At 45.5% G+C, this 27,914-nt stretch overlaps 1 protein-coding gene across 1 annotated transcript; it reads right to left on the bottom strand.

Annotated features, from left to right (window-relative positions):
- Positions 1–743: 743 nt before the first annotated feature.
- Positions 744–27,528, bottom strand: hmgcra (3-hydroxy-3-methylglutaryl-CoA reductase a). The gene is made up of 20 exons (XM_080893538.1): positions 27,392–27,528; positions 26,920–27,093; positions 26,729–26,840; positions 26,562–26,649; positions 26,394–26,478; positions 26,207–26,312; positions 25,575–25,681; positions 25,373–25,489; positions 25,133–25,293; positions 24,607–24,860; positions 24,372–24,532; positions 22,864–23,058; positions 21,780–21,938; positions 21,480–21,637; positions 4,795–4,900; positions 4,159–4,329; positions 2,916–3,056; positions 2,586–2,744; positions 1,513–1,667; positions 744–952 (listed from the first exon to the last, which is right to left on the bottom strand). Exons 2-20 carry the CDS (start codon positions 27,079–27,081, stop codon positions 901–903), a joined length of 2,649 nt encoding a protein of 882 aa, XP_080749664.1. The 5' UTR covers positions 27,082–27,093; positions 27,392–27,528; the 3' UTR covers positions 744–900.
- Between the last annotated feature and the right edge of the window lie 386 nt (positions 27,529–27,914).

Raw genomic sequence — 27,914 nt, forward strand, 5'->3', positions numbered from 1 at the left:
CTGGGGAGGTGTTGCTGTTCTGGTTCTCTGTACGGGTTTGGTCCTGACTTCATCTGAGTCCACTGATTCCCAGCCTGGGTCTCTCTGCTGTTTCCCTGTTTTATTTTGATAGTCTCCTCTCTAATTCTAATCTGTGATTTTGCTTCCTTTGATCTGGATTAGTGTCAGCTGTGGGCTGTTCCCTTTGTTGTCCGTTGTGAGCTCCCTCGTGGTGCGTGACCTTCTGTCAGCCTGTAACTCAGCTTCGTTCCAGTTTTGTTGCTTTGCCATTTCCAGCACATAAAGCTGTGGTTAAGCTTGTGTGTTATGATTTCTTCTGTGGGATCCACACATGTCTGCAGCAGCAATGCTAATGTTGCTGTCACGTGTGCGATTATGGTCAAAGACAGTCAGCTACTGTTGCATTACCACATGTGCTTTTACTTTTGTGCAGTATTGTAGTGTTTGTGTCAGGATGTGGACACGTTTTTATAAAACCAGCCAAATGTAATCAGTAGTTCTCGAAGGCTGAAGTGCAGACTGAATGTTTAACAGCTGAAACGTGTCCTTGTTAGACAAGGAAATGAAATAATTATGAAGCATAAAGTGTGATAAACAGCATGTCTCACACATCAGTGACCCGTATGATGGTATTTGTATTCACAGCTCACAGACTGGACGTAGGAGGGGAGGCATTTTAATTTGACTCCAGTGGGCTGTAAAGCTTACATCATTCTGCTGAAATAAAAGAAGTCATGAACTGATTGTTCATGTAAACATACGGATTCATCCTTTAATGTCAGAATAGAAACTGCTGAGCAGAAAGTCTCTTTGATTTGAATCGTCTTTAAGGTCAGTGATGAATCACTCGCCCCTTTCCGATTGGCCACGTGAGTTTTCCCAGCAGACCCAGCTGTTCTTTCACGATGCTTCCCTGGTGCACGTTCCTGCCTCCTGCAGGTTTACCTTCGACCTGTGAACAGAAGAGTCAGAACAGGTGCCATCATGGCGTCGTTGCACCAAAACAAAGACAGAATAGATTCATTAGATCTCTGTGGTTGGTAGAATTAAATAATGATTATTGACATTCACATTTTAAGTATAACACAATCATTGAAATGAATTATTCATTATTACAATTCATTATAGGGAATTCTTCTGATTTGGACAACACTGTGACAGCCCTGCAATATCAGGAGCAGCTCAATAACACAAATCAGTCTGCTTGCTTCAGTGAAGTGCAGCGCTTCTGTTTGACTGGCTGTAGATAAAGAATCATTAGGTGAGAGTTTGTACAAACACAAATACAAATTAGTCTAAGAAGGTGGTTCCCAAACTGTTTCTGCAAGGCCCCCCTTTGTCCTACGAGAACCCCCCCATCGAGACACACACACACACACACACACACACACACACACACACACACACACACACACACACACACACACACACACACACACACACAGATTTTGTTTTTAAATCCCATTGCAGTTTATAATGACGTAACTCCAACACTGGATTACAGGCTCTTACCTGTTGTGGGTCATGTGACTCTTGACCAGATGCCCAGCAGCCAGAGCAGCCATCAGTGAGAGCTCTCCAGCGAGTACCGTGGCACACACGATCCTGGCCAGCTGTCGGGCGTTCTCACCTGGACAGTCCTGACTGGCTCCTTGCACACCCAGCATCTACACACACATGAACACACAAGTTATATGGCAACCAAATCCTTCCACGGATGCAGCTTTGAATGAAACAGTGCTGCTAATCCATTTATCCATGTAAGGATCTAAAAACCACACGACTGTGACATGTTTGTGTCACTGTGCACCAGCACGCCATATACCTCTGCTCACACTTGCACTTGGTCCTAAAATCAAATCGAGTTTTTAGTTGTGACTCACTGCAGACGCACAGGTACAACAACAGACTGTGCAAACTAAAAACAGTCGTCATGGAGACACGGTCCAAGCTGAAATCCAAAATGTTTTGTTTTTACGGACACTGCTGGACATTTAACATCTGCATAAAGTAAATGTGTGGCGTGTTCACTGTGTGTTTAATAAAAGGTGCTCGGGGACACGTGTCACTGATTTGTAATCGTCCAGACAGACACGAACTGGGAGGGAAGCAGAAATAAAAACTGTCTTTATTGAATCAAAGTCTTTTTGAAAAGAGCTTTGAAAGGATTGTTGAGGAAGCTACGCCTGCTTCAGTGGAACGTCATTGTTTTCACTTTTCCTGCTGCAGATGACCGACTGTAAACGGGTTTGCTTTGTTTCTCTCCCGTCATCTTAGCTAGCAGCCTGCTAAACTCTTTTCACGTGACTCACTGATCTACTGTCACAGCAGCGAGTTACACGACTGACAGTTTTTACGGCCTCTTACTTTGTGCTCACCCTGCAGGCTTCCCTCCTGCTCAGCTCTTCATGCACTCAGACCGTGCACCACGCATCCATCAGTCATTGTCATTACTGACACCTCTAACTGAACAATATTACATGATCCTAAACATCTAACAGTTGTGTAACCACTTCAAAATGAAAAGGACTGCCCAGTGTTAACTGTTGATCTTCGGTTGCTTGACATGCTTGATGTGCTCGTACCTGCAGACAGGCCTGTTGTGGAGGCAGGTTGGTCCCTCCTCCTACAGTGCCCAGCTCTATAGATGGCATAGTACAGCAGATGTGCAGGTCGTCTCCTGCTGGGCCTGACGGCTCCATGAGGGTGATGCAGTTACTGCTGCCCACTGACTGAGCTGGGTCCTGTGTGCACACACACACACACACACACACACACATTAACACAGGACACACACACACACACACACACACACACACACACACACACACACACACACACACACACACACACACATTAACACAGGACACATGGGAATAGCTGTGATGCACAGCATTTCCTCACAGGTCATTTACCTGTCCACATGCTATGTAGATGGCTGTGACCAGGTTGGCTGAATGTGCATTAAAACCTCCGATGCTTCCTGCCATGGCTGAACCCACCAGGTTCTTGTTGATGTTAACTTCCACCAGAGCCTCTGTGCTTGTTTTCAAAACCTGAAGGGAGCGAGACCGAGACAGCAGCATGAAACGCTGTCGTCCTTTTACAAACCATCAAAGCGATTCATGAAAAGTGCAGCCACGGTTTGCTTCCAATGAGCTACATCAGAGACCTGACAGGTGGAGCTGTTCTCAAACAGCGAGTCGTTGTTAAATGACAACAGGAAATACTTTAAATACTTTTTAAAATTCAAATCTTTTCAAATGAAAATAGAATTTTAGATGTGAGTGTAGTGTTTCGATTAAAGACGAGTCTCTGCCAGAAAGATGTTCTTCATGTAGGTTAAATCATAAACACCTTCATTTACAAACTGCATGCTGTCTTTGTCTAAAGTTTACATTCGTTTAATGATCGGAAACATTGGGGTGTGACAAACATAAATACACGAGGGCCAAACACTTCTCACCCCACTGTGCACACAGTAGTGATTCTTTGTGACACAGTACTGCGTGCACTCTCACAGTATTGTGTTATAAAGAATGTGATTCTGAAGTTCAGTGTTTTGTGCCGCAGAAAATAAAAAAGCACTGAATGATTGATCAGATCAACATGTTTGACTCAAACTGTGGAGGAAGATCCTGTCAGACTAAGAACAGCAGAGAGTTTAAATATCAGCGTCATTTTTCAAGTCCTCGAAACTCTTCTGGACATTCAAATAGTTTTTTTCCTGTGAACAAACTGTGGTTCAGCTCAGCAGGTCCCCCAGGAGGACACTGGAGTCTCCAGATGGGACACACCCAGTGACTCATAGGTAGCACAGGTAAAGAACTCTAACTGCACCTGGTGGGTAAAACCACACAGTTGTGCTCTGTGACGTCATCCTGTTAGAGAGACGATAAAGGTCCATCAGACTTCTGAGTGTTATGATCAATAATTTTGAACTTAGATCCTGTTTCTTCAGTTTTGTGTGACAAATTGAATCCTGTTTTCTGTCAGACTGTTTTTAACCCTTAAGGTTGTGCTTAGATTTAATACTTCTCTAAAAAGCAGAGTCAGTACGTGCATCTTCTAAAGTGAAAGTTTGCTTCACTGCAGGTTTCTGCTGAAACTCTATTGGCAGACAGTTAGTCCCAGTAAAGGTTACACAGTGCTTCCTACCTCTCTGACCACCTTGGCAGGGATGGTGGCTTCGCAGACAGCAGACTTTCCCCGGCCCTCGATCCAGTTGATGGCAGCTGGCTTCTTGTCTGTGCAGTAGTTCCCACTAACAGCCACCACCTGCAGCTCTGGGAAGTGCTGCTGCAGTAACCTCAGAGCCTCCTCTGTGCCCTGCGGGTAGATCAGATTCATCACGTATGGTTGCTACGTCATAAATGCATCTGACACAGCGACGCAGGTTCATGTTGAGAAACGCTGATCCATCTAAAACAGTGTTTCCAGAAGTGCTGAATAAGAACCTTTGTTAATCCAGTATGAGTGAGCACTGGGTGATGGTGTAAGTAAACGGTAAATGGCCTGTATTTGTATAACGCTTCACTTAGTCCCTAAGGACCCCAAAGCACTTTACACCACATCCACCCATTCACACACACATGCACACACTGGTGATGGAGCTACATTGTAGCCACAGCCACCCTGGGGCGCACTGACAGAGGCGAGGCTGCCGGACACTGGCGCCACCGGGCCCTCTGACCACCACCAGTAGGCGACGGGTGATGTCGCAGAAATCCCTTTAACAAAACAACACGTGTGTTTCTCCACATTAAACGAAGCTGCAGACACGACCACAGTTACCTTAGAGATCATGTTCATCCCCATCGCATCTCCAGTCTTTGAATGGAAGCGGATATAAAGATTTCTCCCTGCCAGACCCACCAGCAGCTTCTGAAGCCTCGCAAACCTGCAGACAGCAGTCCTCCGTCACACAGGAACAACACACACTGCAGACACACAAACAGAGACTGCAGACACACAGACAGACACACAAACAGAGACTGCAGACACACAAACAGACACACAAACAGAGACTGCAGACACACAGACAGACACACAAACAGAGACTGCAGACACACAGACAGAGACTGCAGACACACAGACAGACACACAGACAGACACACAAACAGACACTGCAGACACACAGACAGAGACTGCAGACACACAAACAGACACACAAACAGAGACTGCAGACACACAAACAGACACACAAACAGAGACTGCAGACACACAGACAGAGACTGCAGACACACAAACAGACACACAAACAGAGACTGCAGACACACAAACAGACACACAAACAGAGACTGCAGACACACAGACAGACACACAGACAGACACACAAACAGACACTGCAGACACACAAACAGAGACTGCAGACACACAGACAGAGACTGCAGACACACAAACAGACACACAAACAGAGACTGCAGACACACAAACAGACACACAAACAGAGACTGCAGACACACAGACAGACAGACAAACAGACACACAAACAGACACTGCAGACACACAGACAGACACACAAACAGAGACTGCAGACACACAAACAGACACACAAACAGAGACTGCAGACACACAGACAGACAGACAAACAGACACACAAACAGACACTGCAGACACACAAACAGACACACAAACAGAGACTGCAGACACACACACAGACAGACAAACAGACACACAAACAGAGACTGCAGACACACAGACAGACAGACAAACAGACACACAAACAGACACTGCAGACACACAAACAGACACACAAACAGAGACTGCAGACACACAAACAGACAGACAAACAGACACACAAACAGACACTGCAGACACACAAACAGACACACAAACAGAGACTGCAGACACACAAACAGACACACAAACAGAGACTGCAGACACACAGACAGACACACAAACAGAGACTGCAGACACACAAACAGACACACAAACAGAGACTGCAGACACACAGACAGACTGACAAACAGACACACAAACAGAGACTGCAGACACACAAACAGACACACAAACAGAGACTGCAGACACACAAACAGACACACAAACAGACACTGCAGACACACAAACAGACACACAAACAGACACACAAACAGAGACTGCAGACACACAAACAGAGACTGCAGACACACAAACAGACACACAAACAGACACTGCAGACACACAAACAGACACACAAACAGAGACTGCAGACACACAAACAGACACACAAACAGACACTGCAGACACACAGACAGACACACAAACAGACACACAAACAGACACACAAACAGACAGACAAACAGACACACAAACAGACACTGCAGACACACAAACAGACACACAAACAGAGACTGCAGACACACAGACAGACAGACAAACAGACACACAAACAGACACTGCAGACACACAAACAGACAGACAAACAGACACACAAACAGAGACTGCAGACACACAAACAGACACACAAACAGAGACTGCAGACACACAGACAGACACACAAACAGAGACTGCAGACACACAAACAGACACACAAACAGAGACTGCAGACACACAGACAGACAGACAAACAGACACACAAACAGAGACTGCAGACACACAAACAGACACACAAACAGAGACTGCAGACACACAAACAGACACACAAACAGACACTGCAGACACACAAACAGACACACAAACAGACACACAAACAGAGACTGCAGACACACAAACAGAGACTGCAGACACACAAACAGACACACAAACAGACACTGCAGACACACAAACAGACACACAAACAGAGACTGCAGACACACAAACAGACACACAAACAGACACTGCAGACACACAGACAGACACACAAACAGAGACTGCAGACACACAAACAGACACACAAACAGAGACTGCAGACACACAAACAGACACACAAACAGACACACAAACAGAGACTGCAGACACACAGACAGACACACAAACAGACACTCAAACAGAGACTGCAGACACACAAACAGACACACAAACAGACACTGCAGACACACAGACAGACACACAAACAGACACACAAACAGAGACTGCAGACACACAGACAGACACACAAACAGACACTGCAAACACACAAACAGACACACAAACAGACACTGCAGACACACAAACAGACACACAAACAGAGACTGCAGACACACAGACAGACAGACAAACAGACACACAAACAGACACTGCAGACACACAAACAGACACACAAACAGAGACTGCAGACACACAGACAGACACACAAACAGACACACAAACAGACACTGCAGACACACAGACAGACACACAAACAGACACTCAAAAAGACACACAAACAGACACACAAACAGACACTGCAGACACACAAACAGAGACTGCAGACACACAAACAGACACACAAACAGACACTGCAGACACACAGACAGACACACAAACAAACAGACACTGCAGACACACAGACAGAGACTGCAGACACACAGACAGACACACAAACAGACACTGCAGACACACAAACAGACACTGCAGACACACAAACAGACACACAAACAGACACTGCAGACACACAAACAGAGACGGCAGACACACAGACAGACACACAAACAGACACACAAACAGAGACTGCAGACACACAAACAGACACACAAACAGACACACAAACAGAGACTGCAGACACACAAACAGACACACAAACAGAAACTGCAGACACACAGACAGACACACAAACAGACACACAAACAGAGACTGCAGACACACAATCAGACACACAAACAGAGACTGCAGACACACAGACAGACACACAAACAGACACTGCAGACACACAGACAGACACACAAACAGACACACAAACAGAGACTGCAGACACACAGACAGACACACAAACAGACACACAAACAGAGACTGCAGACACACAAACAGACACACAAACAGACACACAAACAGACACTGCAGACACACAGACAGACACACAAACAGACACACAAACAGAGACTGCAGACACACAAACAGACACACAAACAGACACTGCAGACACACAAACAGACACACAAACAGAGACTGCAGACACACAAACAGACACACAAACAGACACACAAACAGACACACAAACAGACACTGCAGACACACAAACAGACACACAAACAGAGACTGCAGACACACAAACAGACACACAAACAGACACTGCAGACACACAAACAGACACACAAACAGACACACAGACACTGCAGACACACAGACAGACACACAAACAGACACACAAACAGACACTGCAGACACACAGACAGACACACAAACAGACACTGCAGACACACAGACAGACAGACAAACAGACACACAAACAGACACTGCAGACACACAAACAGACACACAAACAGAGACTGCAGACACACAGACAGACAGACAAACAGACACACAAACAGACACTGCAGACACACAAACAGACACACAAACAGACACTGCAAACACACAAACAGACACACAAACAGACACTGCAGACACACAAACAGACACACAAACAGAGACTGCAGACACACAAACAGACACACAGACAGACAAACAGACACACAAACAGACACTGCAGACACACAAACAGACACACAAACACACACTGCAGACACACAAACAGACACACAAACAGAGACTGCAGACACACAAACAGACACACAAACAGAGACTGCAGACACACAAACAGACACACAAACAGACACACAAACAGAGACTGCAGACACACAGACAGACACACAAACAGACACTCAAACAGACACACAAACAGACACACAAACAGACACTGCAGACACACAGACAGACACACAAACAGACACTGCAGACACACAGACAGACACACAGACAGACACACAAACAGACACACAAACAGAGACTGCAGACACACAGACAGACACACAAACAGACACTGCAAACACACAAACAGACACACAAACAGACACTGCAGACACACAAACAGACACACAAACAGAGACTGCAGACACACAGACAGACAGACAAACAGACACACAAACAGACACTGCAGACACACAAACAGACACACAAACAGAGACTGCAGACACACAGACAGACACACAAACAGCCACACAAACAGACACACAAACAGACATACAAACAGACACTGCAGACACACAAACAGAGACTGCAGACACACAAACAGACACACAAACAGAGACTGCAGACACACAAACAGACACACAAACAGACACTGCAGACACACAAACAGAGACTGCAGACACACAAACAGACACTGCAGACACACAGACAGACACACAAACAAACAGACACTGCAGACACACAGACAGACACACAAACAGACACTGCAGACACACAAACAGACACACAAACAGACACACAAACAGACACTGCAGACACACAAACAGACACACAAACAGACACTGCAGACACACAAACAGACACACAAAAAGACACTGCAGACACACAAACAGACACACAAACAGACACACAAACAGACACTGCAGACACACAAACAGACACACAAACAGACACTGCAGACACACAAACAGACACACAAACAGACACTGCAGACACACAAACAGACACTGCAGACACACAAACAGACACACAAACAGACACACAAACAGACACTGCAGACACAAACAGACACACAAACAGACACTGCAGACACACAAACAGAGACGGCAGACACACAGACAGACACACAAACAGACACACAAACAGAGACTGCAGACACACAAACAGACACACAAACAGACACACAAACAGAGACTGCAGACACACAAACAGACACTGCAGACACACAGACAGACACACAAACAGACACACAAACAGAGACTGCAGACACACAAACAGACACACAAACAGAGACTGCAGACACACAGACAGACACACAAACAGACACTGCAGACACACAGACAGACACACAAACAGACACACAAACAGAGACTGCAGACACACAGACAGACACACAAACAGACACACAAACAGACACTGCAGACACACAGACACACAAACAGACACACAAACAGACACTGCAGACACACAGACACACAAACAGACACTGCAGACACACAAACAGACACACAAACAGACACTGCAGACACACAAACAGACACTGCAGACACACAAACAGACACACAAACAGAGACTGCAGACACACAAACAGACACACAAACAGAGACTGCAGACACACAGACAGACACACAAACAGACACTGCAGACACACAGACAGACACACAAACAGACACACAAACAGAGACTGCAGACACACAGACAGACACACAAACAGACACACAAACAGACACTGCAGACACACAAACAGACACACAAACAGACACTGCAGACACACAGACAGACACACAAACACACACTGCAGACACACAAACAGACACACAAACAGAGACTGCAGACACACAAACAGACACACAAACAGAGACTGCAGACACACAGACAGACACACAAACAGACACTGCAGACACACAGACAGACAGACAAACAGACACACAAACAGACACTGCAAACACACAAACAGACACACAAACAGACACTGCAGACACACAAACAGACACACAAACAGAGACTGCAGACACACAGACAGACACACAAACACACACTGCAGACACACAAACAGACACACAAACACACACTGCAGACACACAAACAGACACACAAACACACACTGCAGACACACAAACAGACACACAAACAGAGACTGCAGACACACAAACAGACACACAAACAGAGACTGCAGACACACAAACAGACACACAAACAGACACACAAACAGACACACAAACAGACACTGCAGACACACAAACAGACACACAAACAGAGACTGCAGACACACAAACAGACACACAAACAGACACTGCAGACACACAAACAGACACACAAACAGACACACAGACACTGCAGACACACAGACAGACACACAAACAGACACACAAACAGACACTGCAGACACACAGACAGACACACAAACAGACACTGCAGACACACAGACAGACAGACAAACAGACACACAAACAGACACTGCAGACACACAAACAGACACACAAACAGAGACTGCAGACACACAGACAGACAGACAAACAGACACACAAACAGACACTGCAGACACACAAACAGACACACAAACAGACACTGCAAACACACAAACAGACACACAAACAGACACTGCAGACACACAAACAGACACACAAACAGAGACTGCAGACACACAAACAGACACACAGACAGACAAACAGACACACAAACAGACACACAAACAGACACTGCAGACACACAAACAGACACACAAACACACACTGCAGACACACAAACAGACACACAAACAGAGACTGCAGACACACAAACAGACACACAAACAGAGACTGCAGACACACAAACAGACACACAAACAGACACACAAACAGAGACTGCAGACACACAGACAGACACACAAACAGACACTCAAACAGACACACAAACAGACACACAAACAGACACTGCAGACACACAGACAGACACACAAACAGACACTGCAGACACACAGACAGACACACAGACAGACACACAAACAGACACACAAACAGAGACTGCAGACACACAGACAGACACACAAACAGACACTGCAAACACACAAACAGACACACAAACAGACACTGCAGACACACAAACAGACACACAAACAGAGACTGCAGACACACAGACAGACAGACAAACAGACACACAAACAGACACTGCAGACACACAAACAGACACACAAACAGAGACTGCAGACACACAGACAGACACACAAACAGCCACACAAACAGACACACAAACAGACATACAAACAGACACTGCAGACACACAAACAGAGACTGCAGACACACAAACAGACACACAAACAGAGACTGCAGACACACAAACAGACACACAAACAGACACTGCAGACACACAAACAGAGACTGCAGACACACAAACAGACACTGCAGACACACAGACAGACACACAAACAAACAGACACTGCAGACACACAGACAGACACACAAACAGACACTGCAGACACACAAACAGACACACAAACAGACACACAAACAGACACTGCAGACACACAAACAGACACACAAACAGACACTGCAGACACACAAACAGACACACAAAAAGACACTGCAGACACACAAACAGACACACAAACAGACACACAAACAGACACTGCAGACACACAAACAGACACACAAACAGACACTGCAGACACACAAACAGACACACAAACAGACACTGCAGACACACAAACAGACACTGCAGACACACAAACAGACACACAAACAGACACACAAACAGACACTGCAGACACAAACAGACACACAAACAGACACTGCAGACACACAAACAGAGACGGCAGACACACAGACAGACACACAAACAGACACACAAACAGAGACTGCAGACACACAAACAGACACACAAACAGACACACAAACAGAGACTGCAGACACACAAACAGACACTGCAGACACACAGACAGACACACAAACAGACACACAAACAGAGACTGCAGACACACAAACAGACACACAAACAGAGACTGCAGACACACAGACAGACACACAAACAGACACTGCAGACACACAGACAGACACACAAACAGACACACAAACAGAGACTGCAGACACACAGACAGACACACAAACAGACACACAAACAGACACTGCAGACACACAGACACACAAACAGACACACAAACAGACACTGCAGACACACAGACACACAAACAGACACTGCAGACACACAGACACACAAACAGACACACAAACAGACACTGCAGACACACAGACACACAAACAGACACTGCAGACACACAAACAGACACACAAACAGACACTGCAGACACACAAACAGACACTGCAGACACACAAACAGACACACAAACAGAGACTGCAGACACACAAACAGACACACAAACAGAGACTGCAGACACACAAACAGACACACAAACAGAGACTGCAGACACACAGACAGACACACAAACAGACACTGCAGACACACAGACAGACACACAAACAGACACACAAACAGAGACTGCAGACACACAGACAGACACACAAACAGACACACAAACAGACACTGCAGACACACAAACAGACACACAAACAGACACTGCAGACACACAGACAGACACACAAACACACACTGCAGACACACAAACAGACACACAAACAGAGACTGCAGACACACAAACAGACACACAAACAGAGACTGCAGACACACAGACAGACACACAAACAGACACTGCAGACACACAGACAGACAGACAAACAGACACACAAACAGACACTGCAAACACACAAACAGACACACAAACAGACACTGCAGACACACAAACAGACACACAAACAGAGACTGCAGACACACAGACAGACACACAAACACACACTGCAGACACACAAACAGACACACAAACACACACTGCAGACACACAAACAGACACACAAACACACACTGCAGACACACAAACAGACACACAAACAGAGACTGCAGACACACAAACAGACACAAACAGACACACAAACAGAGACTGCAGACACACAGACAGACACACACAAACAGACACACAAACAGAGACTGCAGACACACAGACAGACACACAAACAGACACACAAACAGACACACAAACAGACACTGCAGACACACAAACAGACACACAAACAAACACACAAACAGACACTGCAGACACACAGACAGACACACAAACAGACACACAAACAGACACTGCAGACACACAGACAGACACACAAACAGACACACAAACAGACACTGCAGACACACAAACAGACACACAAACAGACACTGCAGACACACAAACAGACACACAAACAGAGACTGCAGACACACAGACAGACACACAAACAGACACTGCAGACACACAGACAGACACACAAACAGACACTGCAGACACACAGACAGACACACAAACAGACACTGCAGACACACAAACAGACACACAAACAGAGACTGCAGACACAAACAGACACACAAACAGACACTGCAGACACACAGACAGACACACAAACAGACACACAAACAGAGACTGCAGACACACAGACAGACACTAAAAAAGACACACAAACAGACACTGCAGACACACAGACAGACACACAAACAGACACACAAACAGACACTGCAGACACACAAACAGACACACAAACAGACACTGCAGACACACAGACAGACACACAAACAGACACTGCAGACACACAAACAGACACACAAACAGAGACTGCAGACACACAGACAGACAGACAAACAGACACACAAACAGACACTGCAGACACACAGACAGACAGACAAACAGACACACAAACAGAGACTGCAGACACACAAACAGACACACAAACAGACACTGCAGACACACAAACAGACACACAAACAGAGACTGCAGACACACAGACAGACACACAAACAGACACACAAACAGACACACAAACAGACACACAAACAGACACACAAACAGACACTGCAGACACACAAACAGACACACAAACACACACTGCAGACACACAAACAGACACACAAACAGAGACTGCAGACACACAAACAGACACACAAACAGAGACTGCAGACACACAAACAGACACACAAACAGACACACAAACAGAGACTGCAGACACACAGACAGACACACAAACAGACACACAAACAGAGACTGCAGACACACAGACAGACACACAAACAGACACACAAACAGACACACAAACAGACACTGCAGACACACAAACAGACACACAAACAGACACACAAACAGACACTGCAGACACACAGACAGACACACAAACAGACACACAAACAGACACTGCAGACACACAGACAGACACACAAACAGACACACAAACAGAGACTGCAGACACACAAACAGACACACAAACAGACACTGCAGACACACAAACAGACACACAAACAGAGACTGCAGACACACAAACAGACACACAAACAGACACACAAACAGAGACTGCAGACACACAGACACACAAACAGACACTGCAGACACACAGACAGACACACAAACAGAGACTGCAGACACACAGACAGACACACAAACAGACACTGCAGGCACACAGACAGACACACAAACAGAGACTGCAGACACACAGACAGACACACAAACAGACACTGCAGACACACAGACACACAAACAGACACACAAACAGACACTGCAGACACACAGACACACAAACAGACACTGCAGACACACAAACAGACACACAAACAGACACTGCAGACACACAAACAGACACTGCAGACACACAAACAGACACACAAACAGAGACTGCAGACACACAAACAGACACACAAACAGAGACTGCAGACACACAGACAGACACACAAACAGACACTGCAGACACACAGACAGACACACAAACAGACACACAAACACACACTGCAGACACACAAACAGACACACAAACAGACACTGCAGACACACAGACAGACACACAAACACACACTGCAGACACACAAACAGACACACAAACAGAGACTGCAGACACACAAACAGACACACAAACAGAGACTGCAGACACACAGACAGACACACAAACAGACACTGCAGACACACAAACAGACACACAAACAGACACACAAACAGACACTGCAGACACACAAACAGACACACAAACAGACACTGCAAACACAAACAGACACACAAACAGACACTGCAGACACACAAACAGACACACAAACAGAGACTGCAGACACACAGACACACAGACAAACAGACACACAAACAGACACACAAACAGACACTGCAGACACACAAACAGACACACAAACACACACTGCAGACACACAAACAGAGACTGCAGACACACAAACAGACACACAAACAGACACACAAACAGAGACTGCAGACACACAGACAGACACACAAACAGACACTCAAACAGACACACAAACAGACACACAAACAGAGACTGCAGACACACAAACAGACACACAAACAGAGACTGCAGACACACAAACAGACACACAAACAGACACACAAACAGAGACTGCAGACACACAGACAGACACACAAACAGACACTCAAACAGAGACTGCAGACACACAAACAGACACACAAACAGACACTGCAGACACACAGACAGACACACAAACAGACACACAAACAGAGACTGCAGACACACAGACACACAAACAGACACACAAACAGACACTGCAGACACACAAACAGACACACAAACAGACACTGCAAACACACAAACAGACACACAAACAGACACTGCAGACACACAAACAGACACACAAACAGAGACTGCAGACACACAGACACACAGACAAACAGACACACAAACAGACACACAAACAGACACTGCAGACACACAAACAGACACACAAACACACACTGCAGACACACAAACAGAGACTGCAGACACACAAACAGACACACAAACAGACACACAAACAGAGACTGCAGACACACAGACAGACACACAAACAGACACTCAAACAGACACACAAACAGACACACAAACAGAGACTGCAGACACACAAACAGACACACAAACAGAGACTGCAGACACACAAACAGACACACAAACAGACACACAAACAGAGACTGCAGACACACAAACAGACACTGCAGACACACAGACAGACACACAAACAGACACACAAACAGAGACTGCAGACACACAAACAGACACACAAACAGAGACTGCAGACACACAGACAGACACACAAACAGACACTGCAGACACACAGACAGACACACAAACAGACACACAAACAGAGACTGCAGACACACAGACAGACACACAAACAGACACACAAACAGACACTGCAGACACACAGACACACAAACAGACACACAAACAGACACTGCAGACACACAGACACACAAACAGACACTGCAGACACACAGACACACAAACAGACACACAAACAGACACTGCAGACACACAGACACACAAACAGACACTGCAGACACACAAACAGACACACAAACAGACACTGCAGACACACAAACAGACACTGCAGACACACAAACAGACACACAAACAGAGACTGCAGACACACAAACAGACACACAAACAGAGACTGCAGACACACAAACAGACACACAAACAGAGACTGCAGACACACAGACAGACACACAAACAGACACTGCAGACACACAGACAGACACACAAACAGACACACAAACAGAGACTGCAGACACACAGACAGACACACAAACAGACACACAAACAGACACTGCAGACACACAAACAGACACACAAACAGACACTGCAGACACACAGACAGACACACAAACACACACTGCAGACACACAAACAGACACACAAACAGAGACTGCAGACACACAAACAGACACACAAACAGAGACTGCAGACACACAGACAGACACACAAACAGACACTGCAGACACACAGACAGACAGACAAACAGACACACAAACAGACACTGCAAACACACAAACAGACACACAAACAGACACTGCAGACACACAAACAGACACACAAACAGAGACTGCAGACACACAGACAGACACACAAACACACACTGCAGACACACAAACAGACACACAAACACACACTGCAGACACACAAACAGACACACAAACACACACTGCAGACACACAAACAGACACACAAACAGAGACTGCAGACACACAAACAGACACAAACAGACACACAAACAGAGACTGCAGACACACAGACAGACACACACAAACAGACACACAAACAGAGACTGCAGACACACAGACAGACACACAAACAGACACACAAACAGACACACAAACAGACACTGCAGACACACAAACAGACACACAAACAAACACACAAACAGACACTGCAGACACACAGACAGACACACAAACAGACACACAAACAGACACTGCAGACACACAGACAGACACACAAACAGACACACAAACAGACACTGCAGACACACAAACAGACACACAAACAGACACTGCAGACACACAAACAGACACACAAACAGAGACTGCAGACACACAGACAGACACACAAACAGACACTGCAGACACACAGACAGACACACAAACAGACACTGCAGACACACAGACAGACACACAAACAGACACTGCAGACACACAAACAGACACACAAACAGAGACTGCAGACACAAACAGACACACAAACAGACACTGCAGACACACAGACAGACACACAAACAGACACACAAACAGAGACTGCAGACACACAGACAGACACTAAAAAAGACACACAAACAGACACTGCAGACACACAGACAGACACACAAACAGACACACAAACAGACACTGCAGACACACAAACAGACACACAAACAGACACTGCAGACACACAGACAGACACACAAACAGACACTGCAGACACACAAACAGACACACAAACAGAGACTGCAGACACACAGACAGACAGACAAACAGACACACAAACAGACACTGCAGACACACAGACAGACAGACAAACAGACACACAAACAGAGACTGCAGACACACAAACAGACACACAAACAGACACTGCAGACACACAAACAGACACACAAACAGAGACTGCAGACACACAGACAGACACACAAACAGACACACAAACAGACACACAAACAGACACACAAACAGACACACAAACAGACACTGCAGACACACAAACAGACACACAAACACACACTGCAGACACACAAACAGACACACAAACAGAGACTGCAGACACACAAACAGACACACAAACAGAGACTGCAGACACACAAACAGACACACAAACAGACACACAAACAGAGACTGCAGACACACAGACAGACACACAAACAGACACACAAACAGAGACTGCAGACACACAGACAGACACACAAACAGACACACAAACAGACACACAAACAGACACTGCAGACACACAAACAGACACACAAACAGACACACAAACAGACACTGCAGACACACAGACAGACACACAAACAGACACACAAACAGACACTGCAGACACACAGACAGACACACAAACAGACACACAAACAGAGACTGCAGACACACAAACAGACACACAAACAGACACTGCAGACACACAAACAGACACACAAACAGAGACTGCAGACACACAAACAGACACACAAACAGACACACAAACAGAGACTGCAGACACACAGACACACAAACAGACACTGCAGACACACAGACAGACACACAAACAGAGACTGCAGACACACAGACAGACACACAAACAGACACTGCAGGCACACAGACAGACACACAAACAGAGACTGCAGACACACAGACAGACACACAAACAGACACTGCAGACACACAGACACACAAACAGACACACAAACAGACACTGCAGACACACAGACACACAAACAGACACTGCAGACACACAAACAGACACACAAACAGACACTGCAGACACACAAACAGACACTGCAGACACACAAACAGACACACAAACAGAGACTGCAGACACACAAACAGACACACAAACAGAGACTGCAGACACACAGACAGACACACAAACAGACACTGCAGACACACAGACAGACACACAAACAGACACACAAACACACACTGCAGACACACAAACAGACACACAAACAGACACTGCAGACACACAGACAGACACACAAACACACACTGCAGACACACAAACAGACACACAAACAGAGACTGCAGACACACAAACAGACACACAAACAGAGACTGCAGACACACAGACAGACACACAAACAGACACTGCAGACACACAAACAGACACACAAACAGACACACAAACAGACACTGCAGACACACAAACAGACACACAAACAGACACTGCAAACACACAAACAGACACACAAACAGACACTGCAGACACACAAACAGACACACAAACAGAGACTGCAGACACACAGACACACAGACAAACAGACACACAAACAGACACACAAACAGACACTGCAGACACACAAACAGACACACAAACACACACTGCAGACACACAAACAGAGACTGCAGACACACAAACAGACACACAAACAGACACACAAACAGAGACTGCAGACACACAGACAGACACACAAACAGACACTCAAACAGACACACAAACAGACACACAAACAGAGACTGCAGACACACAAACAGACACACAAACAGAGACTGCAGACACACAAACAGACACACAAACAGACACACAAACAGAGACTGCAGACACACAGACAGACACACAAACAGACACTCAAACAGAGACTGCAGACACACAAACAGACACACAAACAGACACTGCAGACACACAGACAGACACACAAACAGACACACAAACAGAGACTGCAGACACACAGACAGACACACAAACAGACACTGCAAACACACAAACAGACACACAAACAGACACTGCAGACACACAAACAGACACACAAACAGAGACTGCAGACACACAGACAGACAGACAAACAGACACACAAACAGACACTGCAGACACACAAACAGACACACAAACAGAGACTGCAGACACACAGACAGACACACAAACAGACACACAAACAGACACTGCAGACACACAGACAGACACACAAACAGACACTCAAACAGACACACAAACAGACACACAAACAGACACTGCAGACACACAAACAGAGACTGCAGACACACAAACAGACACACAAACAGACACTGCAGACACACAGACAGACACACAAACAAACAGACACTGCAGACACACAGACAGAGACTGCAGACACACAGACAGACACACAAACAGACACTGCAGACACACAAACAGACACTGCAGACACACAAACAGACACACAAACAGACACTGCAGACACACAAACAGAGACGGCAGACACACAGACAGACACACAAACAGACACACAAACAGAGACTGCAGACACACAAACAGACACACAAACAGAAACTGCAGACACACAGACAGACACACAAACAGACACACAAACAGAGACTGCAGACACACAATCAGACACACAAACAGAGACTGCAGACACACAGACAGACACACAAACAGACACTGCAGACACACAGACAGACACACAAACAGACACACAAACAGAGACTGCAGACACACAGACAGACACACAAACAGACACACAAACAGAGACTGCAGACACACAAACAGACACACAAACAGACACACAAACAGACACTGCAGACACACAGACAGACACACAAACAGACACACAAACAGAGACTGCAGACACACAAACAGACACACAAACAGACACTGCAGACACACAAACAGACACACAAACAGAGACTGCAGACACACAAACAGACACACAAACAGACACACAAACAGACACACAAACAGACACTGCAGACACACAAACAGACACACAAACAGAGACTGCAGACACACAAACAGACACACAAACAGACACTGCAGACACACAAACAGACACACAAACAGACACACAGACACTGCAGACACACAGACAGACACACAAACAGACACACAAACAGACACTGCAGACACACAGACAGACACACAAACAGACACTGCAGACACACAAACAGACACACAAACAGACACTGCAGACACACAGACAGACACACAAACACACACTGCAGACCAGTTTACCTGCTGGTGTTGTCAAAGGCGGCTCTGATGGCCTGAAAACCGTCGGTGCTCTCCAGCCAGGCTTTGACTTCAGCAGCACGGCAGGCAGAGGGCAGTCTGACTACAGGGCCCCGAGTCATGCTGTCAGCCAAGATACGACTACGGGCTCCCCCACCCAGCTACACACACACACACACACACACACACATATATATGGTAAATATCGACACATGGTTCACAGTGTTTTCATATACTGCGTTCATGCTGTAACTCGTCCTGCAGCACATGCAGAGTAGCAGTAACAACACATGCAACACTCACTGCGATTGCTCGACAGCCGCGGTTGGTGCTGGCGACCAAGCAGCCTTCTGTAGTTGCCATGGGAACTTGGAACTGTTTCCCATCCAGAAGTAGTGGTCCAGCCACACCCACAGGTACGGGCACATAGCCAATCACGTTCTCACAGCAGGTGCCGACAACCTGGGAAACAAGGGCTGTGTTCAAAATAACTTAGTGACATTTTATTTTAAATCTAAGAATTGATGTTTGTACCAAAATAGTTTCTCAGAAAATTAATACTGTACTGGGAATCACCACCACATCCCAGTAAATAAGGTGAGAGAAAAGAACGTGAGAACTTTATTAATCTCAGAGGAAATCATTTGGTCACAGGTGCTTCAGGACAGTAAGAACAGCAACTAAAATAAGTAACACAGATACAGCAGAGCAGCTGTAATCATAAATGTCCCAACACATTACACACAGCTAACATATACAGTGGGTCACGCTGAGACGGCCCGCTCATTATACTGACTGTGTACTTTTCAGTGTGTACAGTTCTTGTAGTGTGTACGTGTGCTCCTCCTGTACGACGTGATGCTCCATCATGTTGTCACCTGTGCGACTGTAAATACACCTGAGCTTTCCTCCCACTGCTCTGTGGGTCAGGCTGCAATGCTCTGTGTTCATTAATGTTACAGTTATATTAATAATTATAAATGGTAATGATCAGTATAACTAGGCTCACATGGTCAGATGTTGCAGTTACAAGTGTTTGTTTTAATAAAGCTTCTGTTGAGTTTCTTAACCTTAAATGACCTTTGACCTTTTGTTTGATCTGTTTGGTGCCTGTTTTCTTTGTTTTACCCAGCGCTTTGTCACTTCCTGTTTATCAAAACAAACTTTACTTTATAAACAAGACTTTGCTATGATGTGTGTGAACAGTCATTACAGTTGTGTGGTGATAGCTTATAACAAAGAATGTGTAACAGGTACAACACACTACTAAAGTCTTCCTCCTGTCCTTGCCCCGTGGTAAGGCCCTTTGCTTGAAATGTTGAGGTAAGTTTGGAGCAGTTCAGGCAGAAATTAGACGACAACAGAGGAGAACGTAGTTGTGTCTCACCTTCGAGTAGTCATAGTTTGTGTACGGTAAAGAGGAGAGCGCAGAGGAACAGGGAAGCTTGGTTGATAACATTTTTCTTCTAATGGCCACGCCTCGCTCTGCGGTCTCCATGATGGCTTCCAGTTTGTAGGCAGGGATGTGTTTAGAGCTGACCAGGAGCATCACCTCAGCATCACTCAGGAAACGAGGGCCCAGCTGCAACAACCAGACTCACGGTCAGTTATAGTCTGCGCAGACCAGACACTGGGGATTTATTTTAAATACATGATAATAAAATAATATACAGTAAGATAATAAAATAATATACAGTAAGATAAAATAACTAAAAGACTGAAATAATTCTGAAACGTCTTCATAAACATGTCATTTTCCCCCCACAACAAATAAACATTATGGAAAACAGGTCATAGCCAGTTCATTAAATGATGATGACTGTTGGCATTGACACCATACATGCTGCTTATATAAATATCTACACAGTCCTAACTCAGCAGTAAATGCTGTGGACTACATGCACGCTGTGGTCAAACATTCACTAATTCATTGAATTTCATGGTAATTTGGTTTAATGTTACTTTGTAAGCTGCACGTCGGCCACATGATTCCTGCATCATTGGCAGAGTTTATTTAAAGTAGCTGCTGTGTGTATGAGTACTTTTGACCCCGTGTTTGTACTTTTACCACACAAATGACAGAAAATTCAAACTTGTGAACCAAATTCTTGTTTTTGAAAATCTTTCCAGTTGGAAAAAGAACAGTTCAAAGACATCAATGCGTCTGAGGTTACCGTGGCGTCCGTGACGAGTGTGTGTAAACTGCAGCTCTACAATCACTGCAGATCACACCTTTGTGCAGGTATTTTCTCTTTAAGTAGAGGTGATCTGTTTAACTTATCAAACTGCAACTGAACGAGGTGGAGGTAGGCGGGGTCAGGTCTGCTTTAAAGTGAAGGCAGTCCCATCTTGTAGCTGCAGTTAGCTGCTCTTACTAAATCAAAAGTTGAAACTTTTTGTGGGCTTGTCAGTCTTCCTGTGATAAAGCTGAACCGTTTCAACTGAAAGGGAAACGACATGAGTCAGAAAAGATGAGGAAGGACAAACATGTCAATGGCCTCCACCTGGAAACACTTCCTGTTTGGGGGCCATTGTTTTCCCCTCTTCTCCACATTCACACCAAAGCCGCTGAGGCCGACACCCTCGACTACCTACCTGATGAGGTCAGTAACTTGATTCTATACTCTGATTGAAACGAGCTCCTTTCATTACCAACAACATAACATGTTATGTCAGCATAAGTGCGTTCAAAGCAACATAACGACCCTGAAGTCCAGCACATATACAACTGATGCCTGAGCAGATATGTGTGGGAAATTATTAGCATTCTTTAAAAGATCACAACTGATGGCAACAGTTTTAATATCGCATGATTCGAAACAAAGAAAATGACTAAACGTTTGTGGAACGAGTTTTTCGAAGACGGGCTTCAGCGATTTGCGTCTAATGGCTGACCTTAGGGTCGTTGAGGATGGTCACACAGTGGTTCAGGTCTCTGGGCTTTTGGGGGAGCATGTTCTCCGTGCTCTCAGACTTGGATTCTTCTTCCCTCGTTACAAAGAAGCTCCTTGGATGATGATCGTTGTCGGCAGCAGACAGGGGCCGGATAACCTCGTCTAGGATAACAAGGTTGAATTTGATAACAAAGCGCTAACAAGTCCGTCTGTTTTACCACTATCAGTAGACACACCTCTCTCCTCCTTATGGGCGGGTCCTGGAACAGCCATGGTGTGAGCGGGGGCGTGGCATCGTGACGTAACTAGATCCTCCCTGCAGCAGGGCTCGGATGGGGATGGAGGATTTAGGGTGTGTGTGGAAAGGGAGATGGGGTTCTTCAGTGACAGCGTGGATTCCATCTCAGCCTGTTCAAAGAAGATGTACTTGATAGCCAGCAGCAGGGCCAAGAGCAGACAGATCATTTGCTCTATGTCCATAGTTATCATCCTGTAAGGTAAGATGAAGAGGAACATGTTTCACTTCACAAAAGCACAACAACAGGAATGTCCAGGAAAACTCTGCAATTCCATTATGAACACAAACACAAAGCACAGGTGACCCTGACCACCCATCTCTTCACAGAACAGAGTTTTTGCCCTTTATGTCTCACACAGAAAGTCTCATACGTTCAGCAGCTCAACAGCATGTGCAATGCTCCATGGGGCAGTTATCACAACTGTGCGAACGTTAAATTAAAACAACCTAAACTACTGCATCACCTCGTGAGGTAGAACTGCCAAAGAGGTTTATCCGGCTCAATTCTCCTGGGTGAGAAGTGGTCCAGCTCCATGCCGACCCCGAGCATGTCCACTGCAGAGTTTATGGACAATGGTTCAGCAATCCAGCGGCTGTGAGCATGAACCATGACCAGGCCGAGAGACTGAACGTGGAGCAGAGACAAACATTACACAATTCTTCAAATAAAGACAAAGACACTAAGTAACCCGTTAGAAGCTTACCATGATCATTTTGACCCTCTGTGTTACAGGATTGGGTTTGTTGTCCTCCTCCTCCATTGCTCTGGACAAATCGTTGAGCTGCCAGATAGGATGGCCCCCCTGACTCTCGCGGGACAGCTGAACGAACAAATAACAGGAACAATCAAAGAAACCCGCACAAACATCAACATGTCAGACACATGCAGGAAAGCTGTGCCCTTACCTCCAGCAACAGGGAAACACATGCTGGGAAGAAAGTCATGAACACAAAGTAGTTGGCCAAGACAGACATGCATCCAAAGCAGCACATGATTTCCAACTGCCTTACACCTGCAAGACACCACACAGATATCCGCTCGACAACAAGTCACACCTCTATAGCATCATAATCACAGAAAGGCGTTATTCACTTTCTACAGCAACACTCAGTTTCTAAAGTCTGTCCACTATTACAACAGCAATGATAAATTCAGCGTAGTGTCCAGCTTGGTGACCTGTGGGGGAAGAAACCACACCTGGCACTAATGTGCAGTCAGACAACCTTTGATCTGATTACTAATGCAGTTATGTCCAAATGATTTCACAAATAGAAGAAAACTTGTGATTAATAGTCAAACATGTGGGAAACTCAACTGGTGCTAAAGTGACCAGACATAAATACACGACAGCTTCCAGCAAGCTGTGAAAACAGATGATTCAAACAGTGCTTACTTCACAGCAACGTAAAAGTGGCTTCAGGTTACATGTAAAACAGTATGTTTGTGTCTGACATCGGTTCATGGAAACTGTGGAAAACAAGCTCAGGAACCCACAAGCTAGTCTCTCCTAATGCGAACACCCAACAGGAGCACATACCTGACATGGTTCCCACTCCGATCACTAAGCATTCCACCAGAGCATCCAAAGTAAAGGCAGGTCCAAGTACCGCCATCCCATGAGCAATGTTATCCCTCACTTCATCCTGAAAACATATGAGTGACATATCAGTTTCTCCGCTGCTGTTAGGATGTGGCAATAAAAACCAAAATATAATAGTGCATACCTGAGAACTGGAGCTCAAGGCAAACTTGGCGAGAGCGCATGCTTTGGAGAGGTCGATGAGAAGCAGAAAGAAGGGCAAAGCCTCACTGAAAGACAGGATCAAACTCTTTATCGCACGTTTCTGAAAGAGCTCCTGAAAAAAGGACCTTTTTATCGAGTGTGTCCTTACTTGAGGCCAGTGAGCTCCTTATCAAGAAAGTGAATGACAACTGTGCTGAATACAAAGCTGGAGAAGATGGTGAAAAGGCCAGCGATGCCTACAGGAAACGCAGACGGAGTCAGGTCAAAAGGGAGAAACATCACCGGCATGTCCTACAAACACACGAGCACTGATACCTAAAATGTATTTGGACCCCAGCTGTCTCAGGTTCTGGAACTGGAAGTAAATATAGACGATGGCGATACAACGCGTAATGGTGAGGATGATGACGTCACTGCTCAGAATCTCCTGCAATAATAAAAAAACAATAGAATTAATAGAATAAAATCGCACCACTTGTTATTATTGACACTGATCCTTTGCTCACCTCTGTTTTGGGGCAGTCGAAGTTCCAGCCACATATCTGGTCATTCCCAGTGAACATGTTCATGGACATCATGCAGACAGTGAGGGTGACTGTCCCCACAATCACCTCCCAGGGGTGAGAGGCCACCACGAGCCCGTGGGCACGGAACACGCGGGTCAGCATGCTGCAGCGGGGCTACAACATAACACATGTAAACCGAAGAGCTTCCCGAGGATGCCCGATGATAATCTGACAGTTTGAAACGGGATCGATTGGTTTGATTTCTACAGCGTCTGGTCAAAAGCGCTTAATACGTTAAGATAACAGCCCGTAGAAATGGTTACTGACAGGGTTCGGTTTTACACCACAGCTATTTTAAAGTGCTAAATAAGAAACTTTATTTATACGATTTCAATAAGTCAATTACTCATATAAACCTGCAGGTTATTGTTATTTTACTAGTAAAATGTCGTTGTGTGAGTGACTGACTTACCTGGTAAGAAGATGATTATGGAGGTCCGATTAACAGCGCGACGTGCAGGAGATGTGAAGCTGCAGATTACACTGCGCTTCACCTCCCAGTGTCACCACACCGATGGAACCATGGCACGCTATGGTGTCATGCAGCACTTCCACCTATCAGCTCCGTCTGACGCTTCGCTAGCGTCGTTGCCCCGCCCCGTTTCCTAGGCGACAGTAGTACTAGGGCATGGCCAAAGCTAAAACGACTAATCTCGCCACACACACCAGGCTGTATGTAAAGATCACGGCATGTTAGTTAGCTGTCAGGCTTTAGAGTCCCCCTTTTATTTCTTTTAAATAAATTAAAACAAAACCTATCAAAATTTTAAACGAATATCCTCATTTTTGGCTCTTATTTTTCTTAAAAACAAAAATAAGGTTAAAAAAAAATCTGGTAATTCTTTGTTTTTACATTCATCGGGCCCCAATATGACCAAATATCAAAGAGAAATTAAAAATGCTGCTGTGGAAGAGTTCAGGTCTTAGGAGGTTAA

Source organism: Rhamphochromis sp. 'chilingali' (assembly GCF_963969265.1).
Source record: "Rhamphochromis sp. 'chilingali' genome assembly, chromosome: 10".
In the NCBI taxonomy this organism is placed as follows: domain Eukaryota; kingdom Metazoa; phylum Chordata; class Actinopteri; order Cichliformes; family Cichlidae; genus Rhamphochromis; species Rhamphochromis sp. 'chilingali'.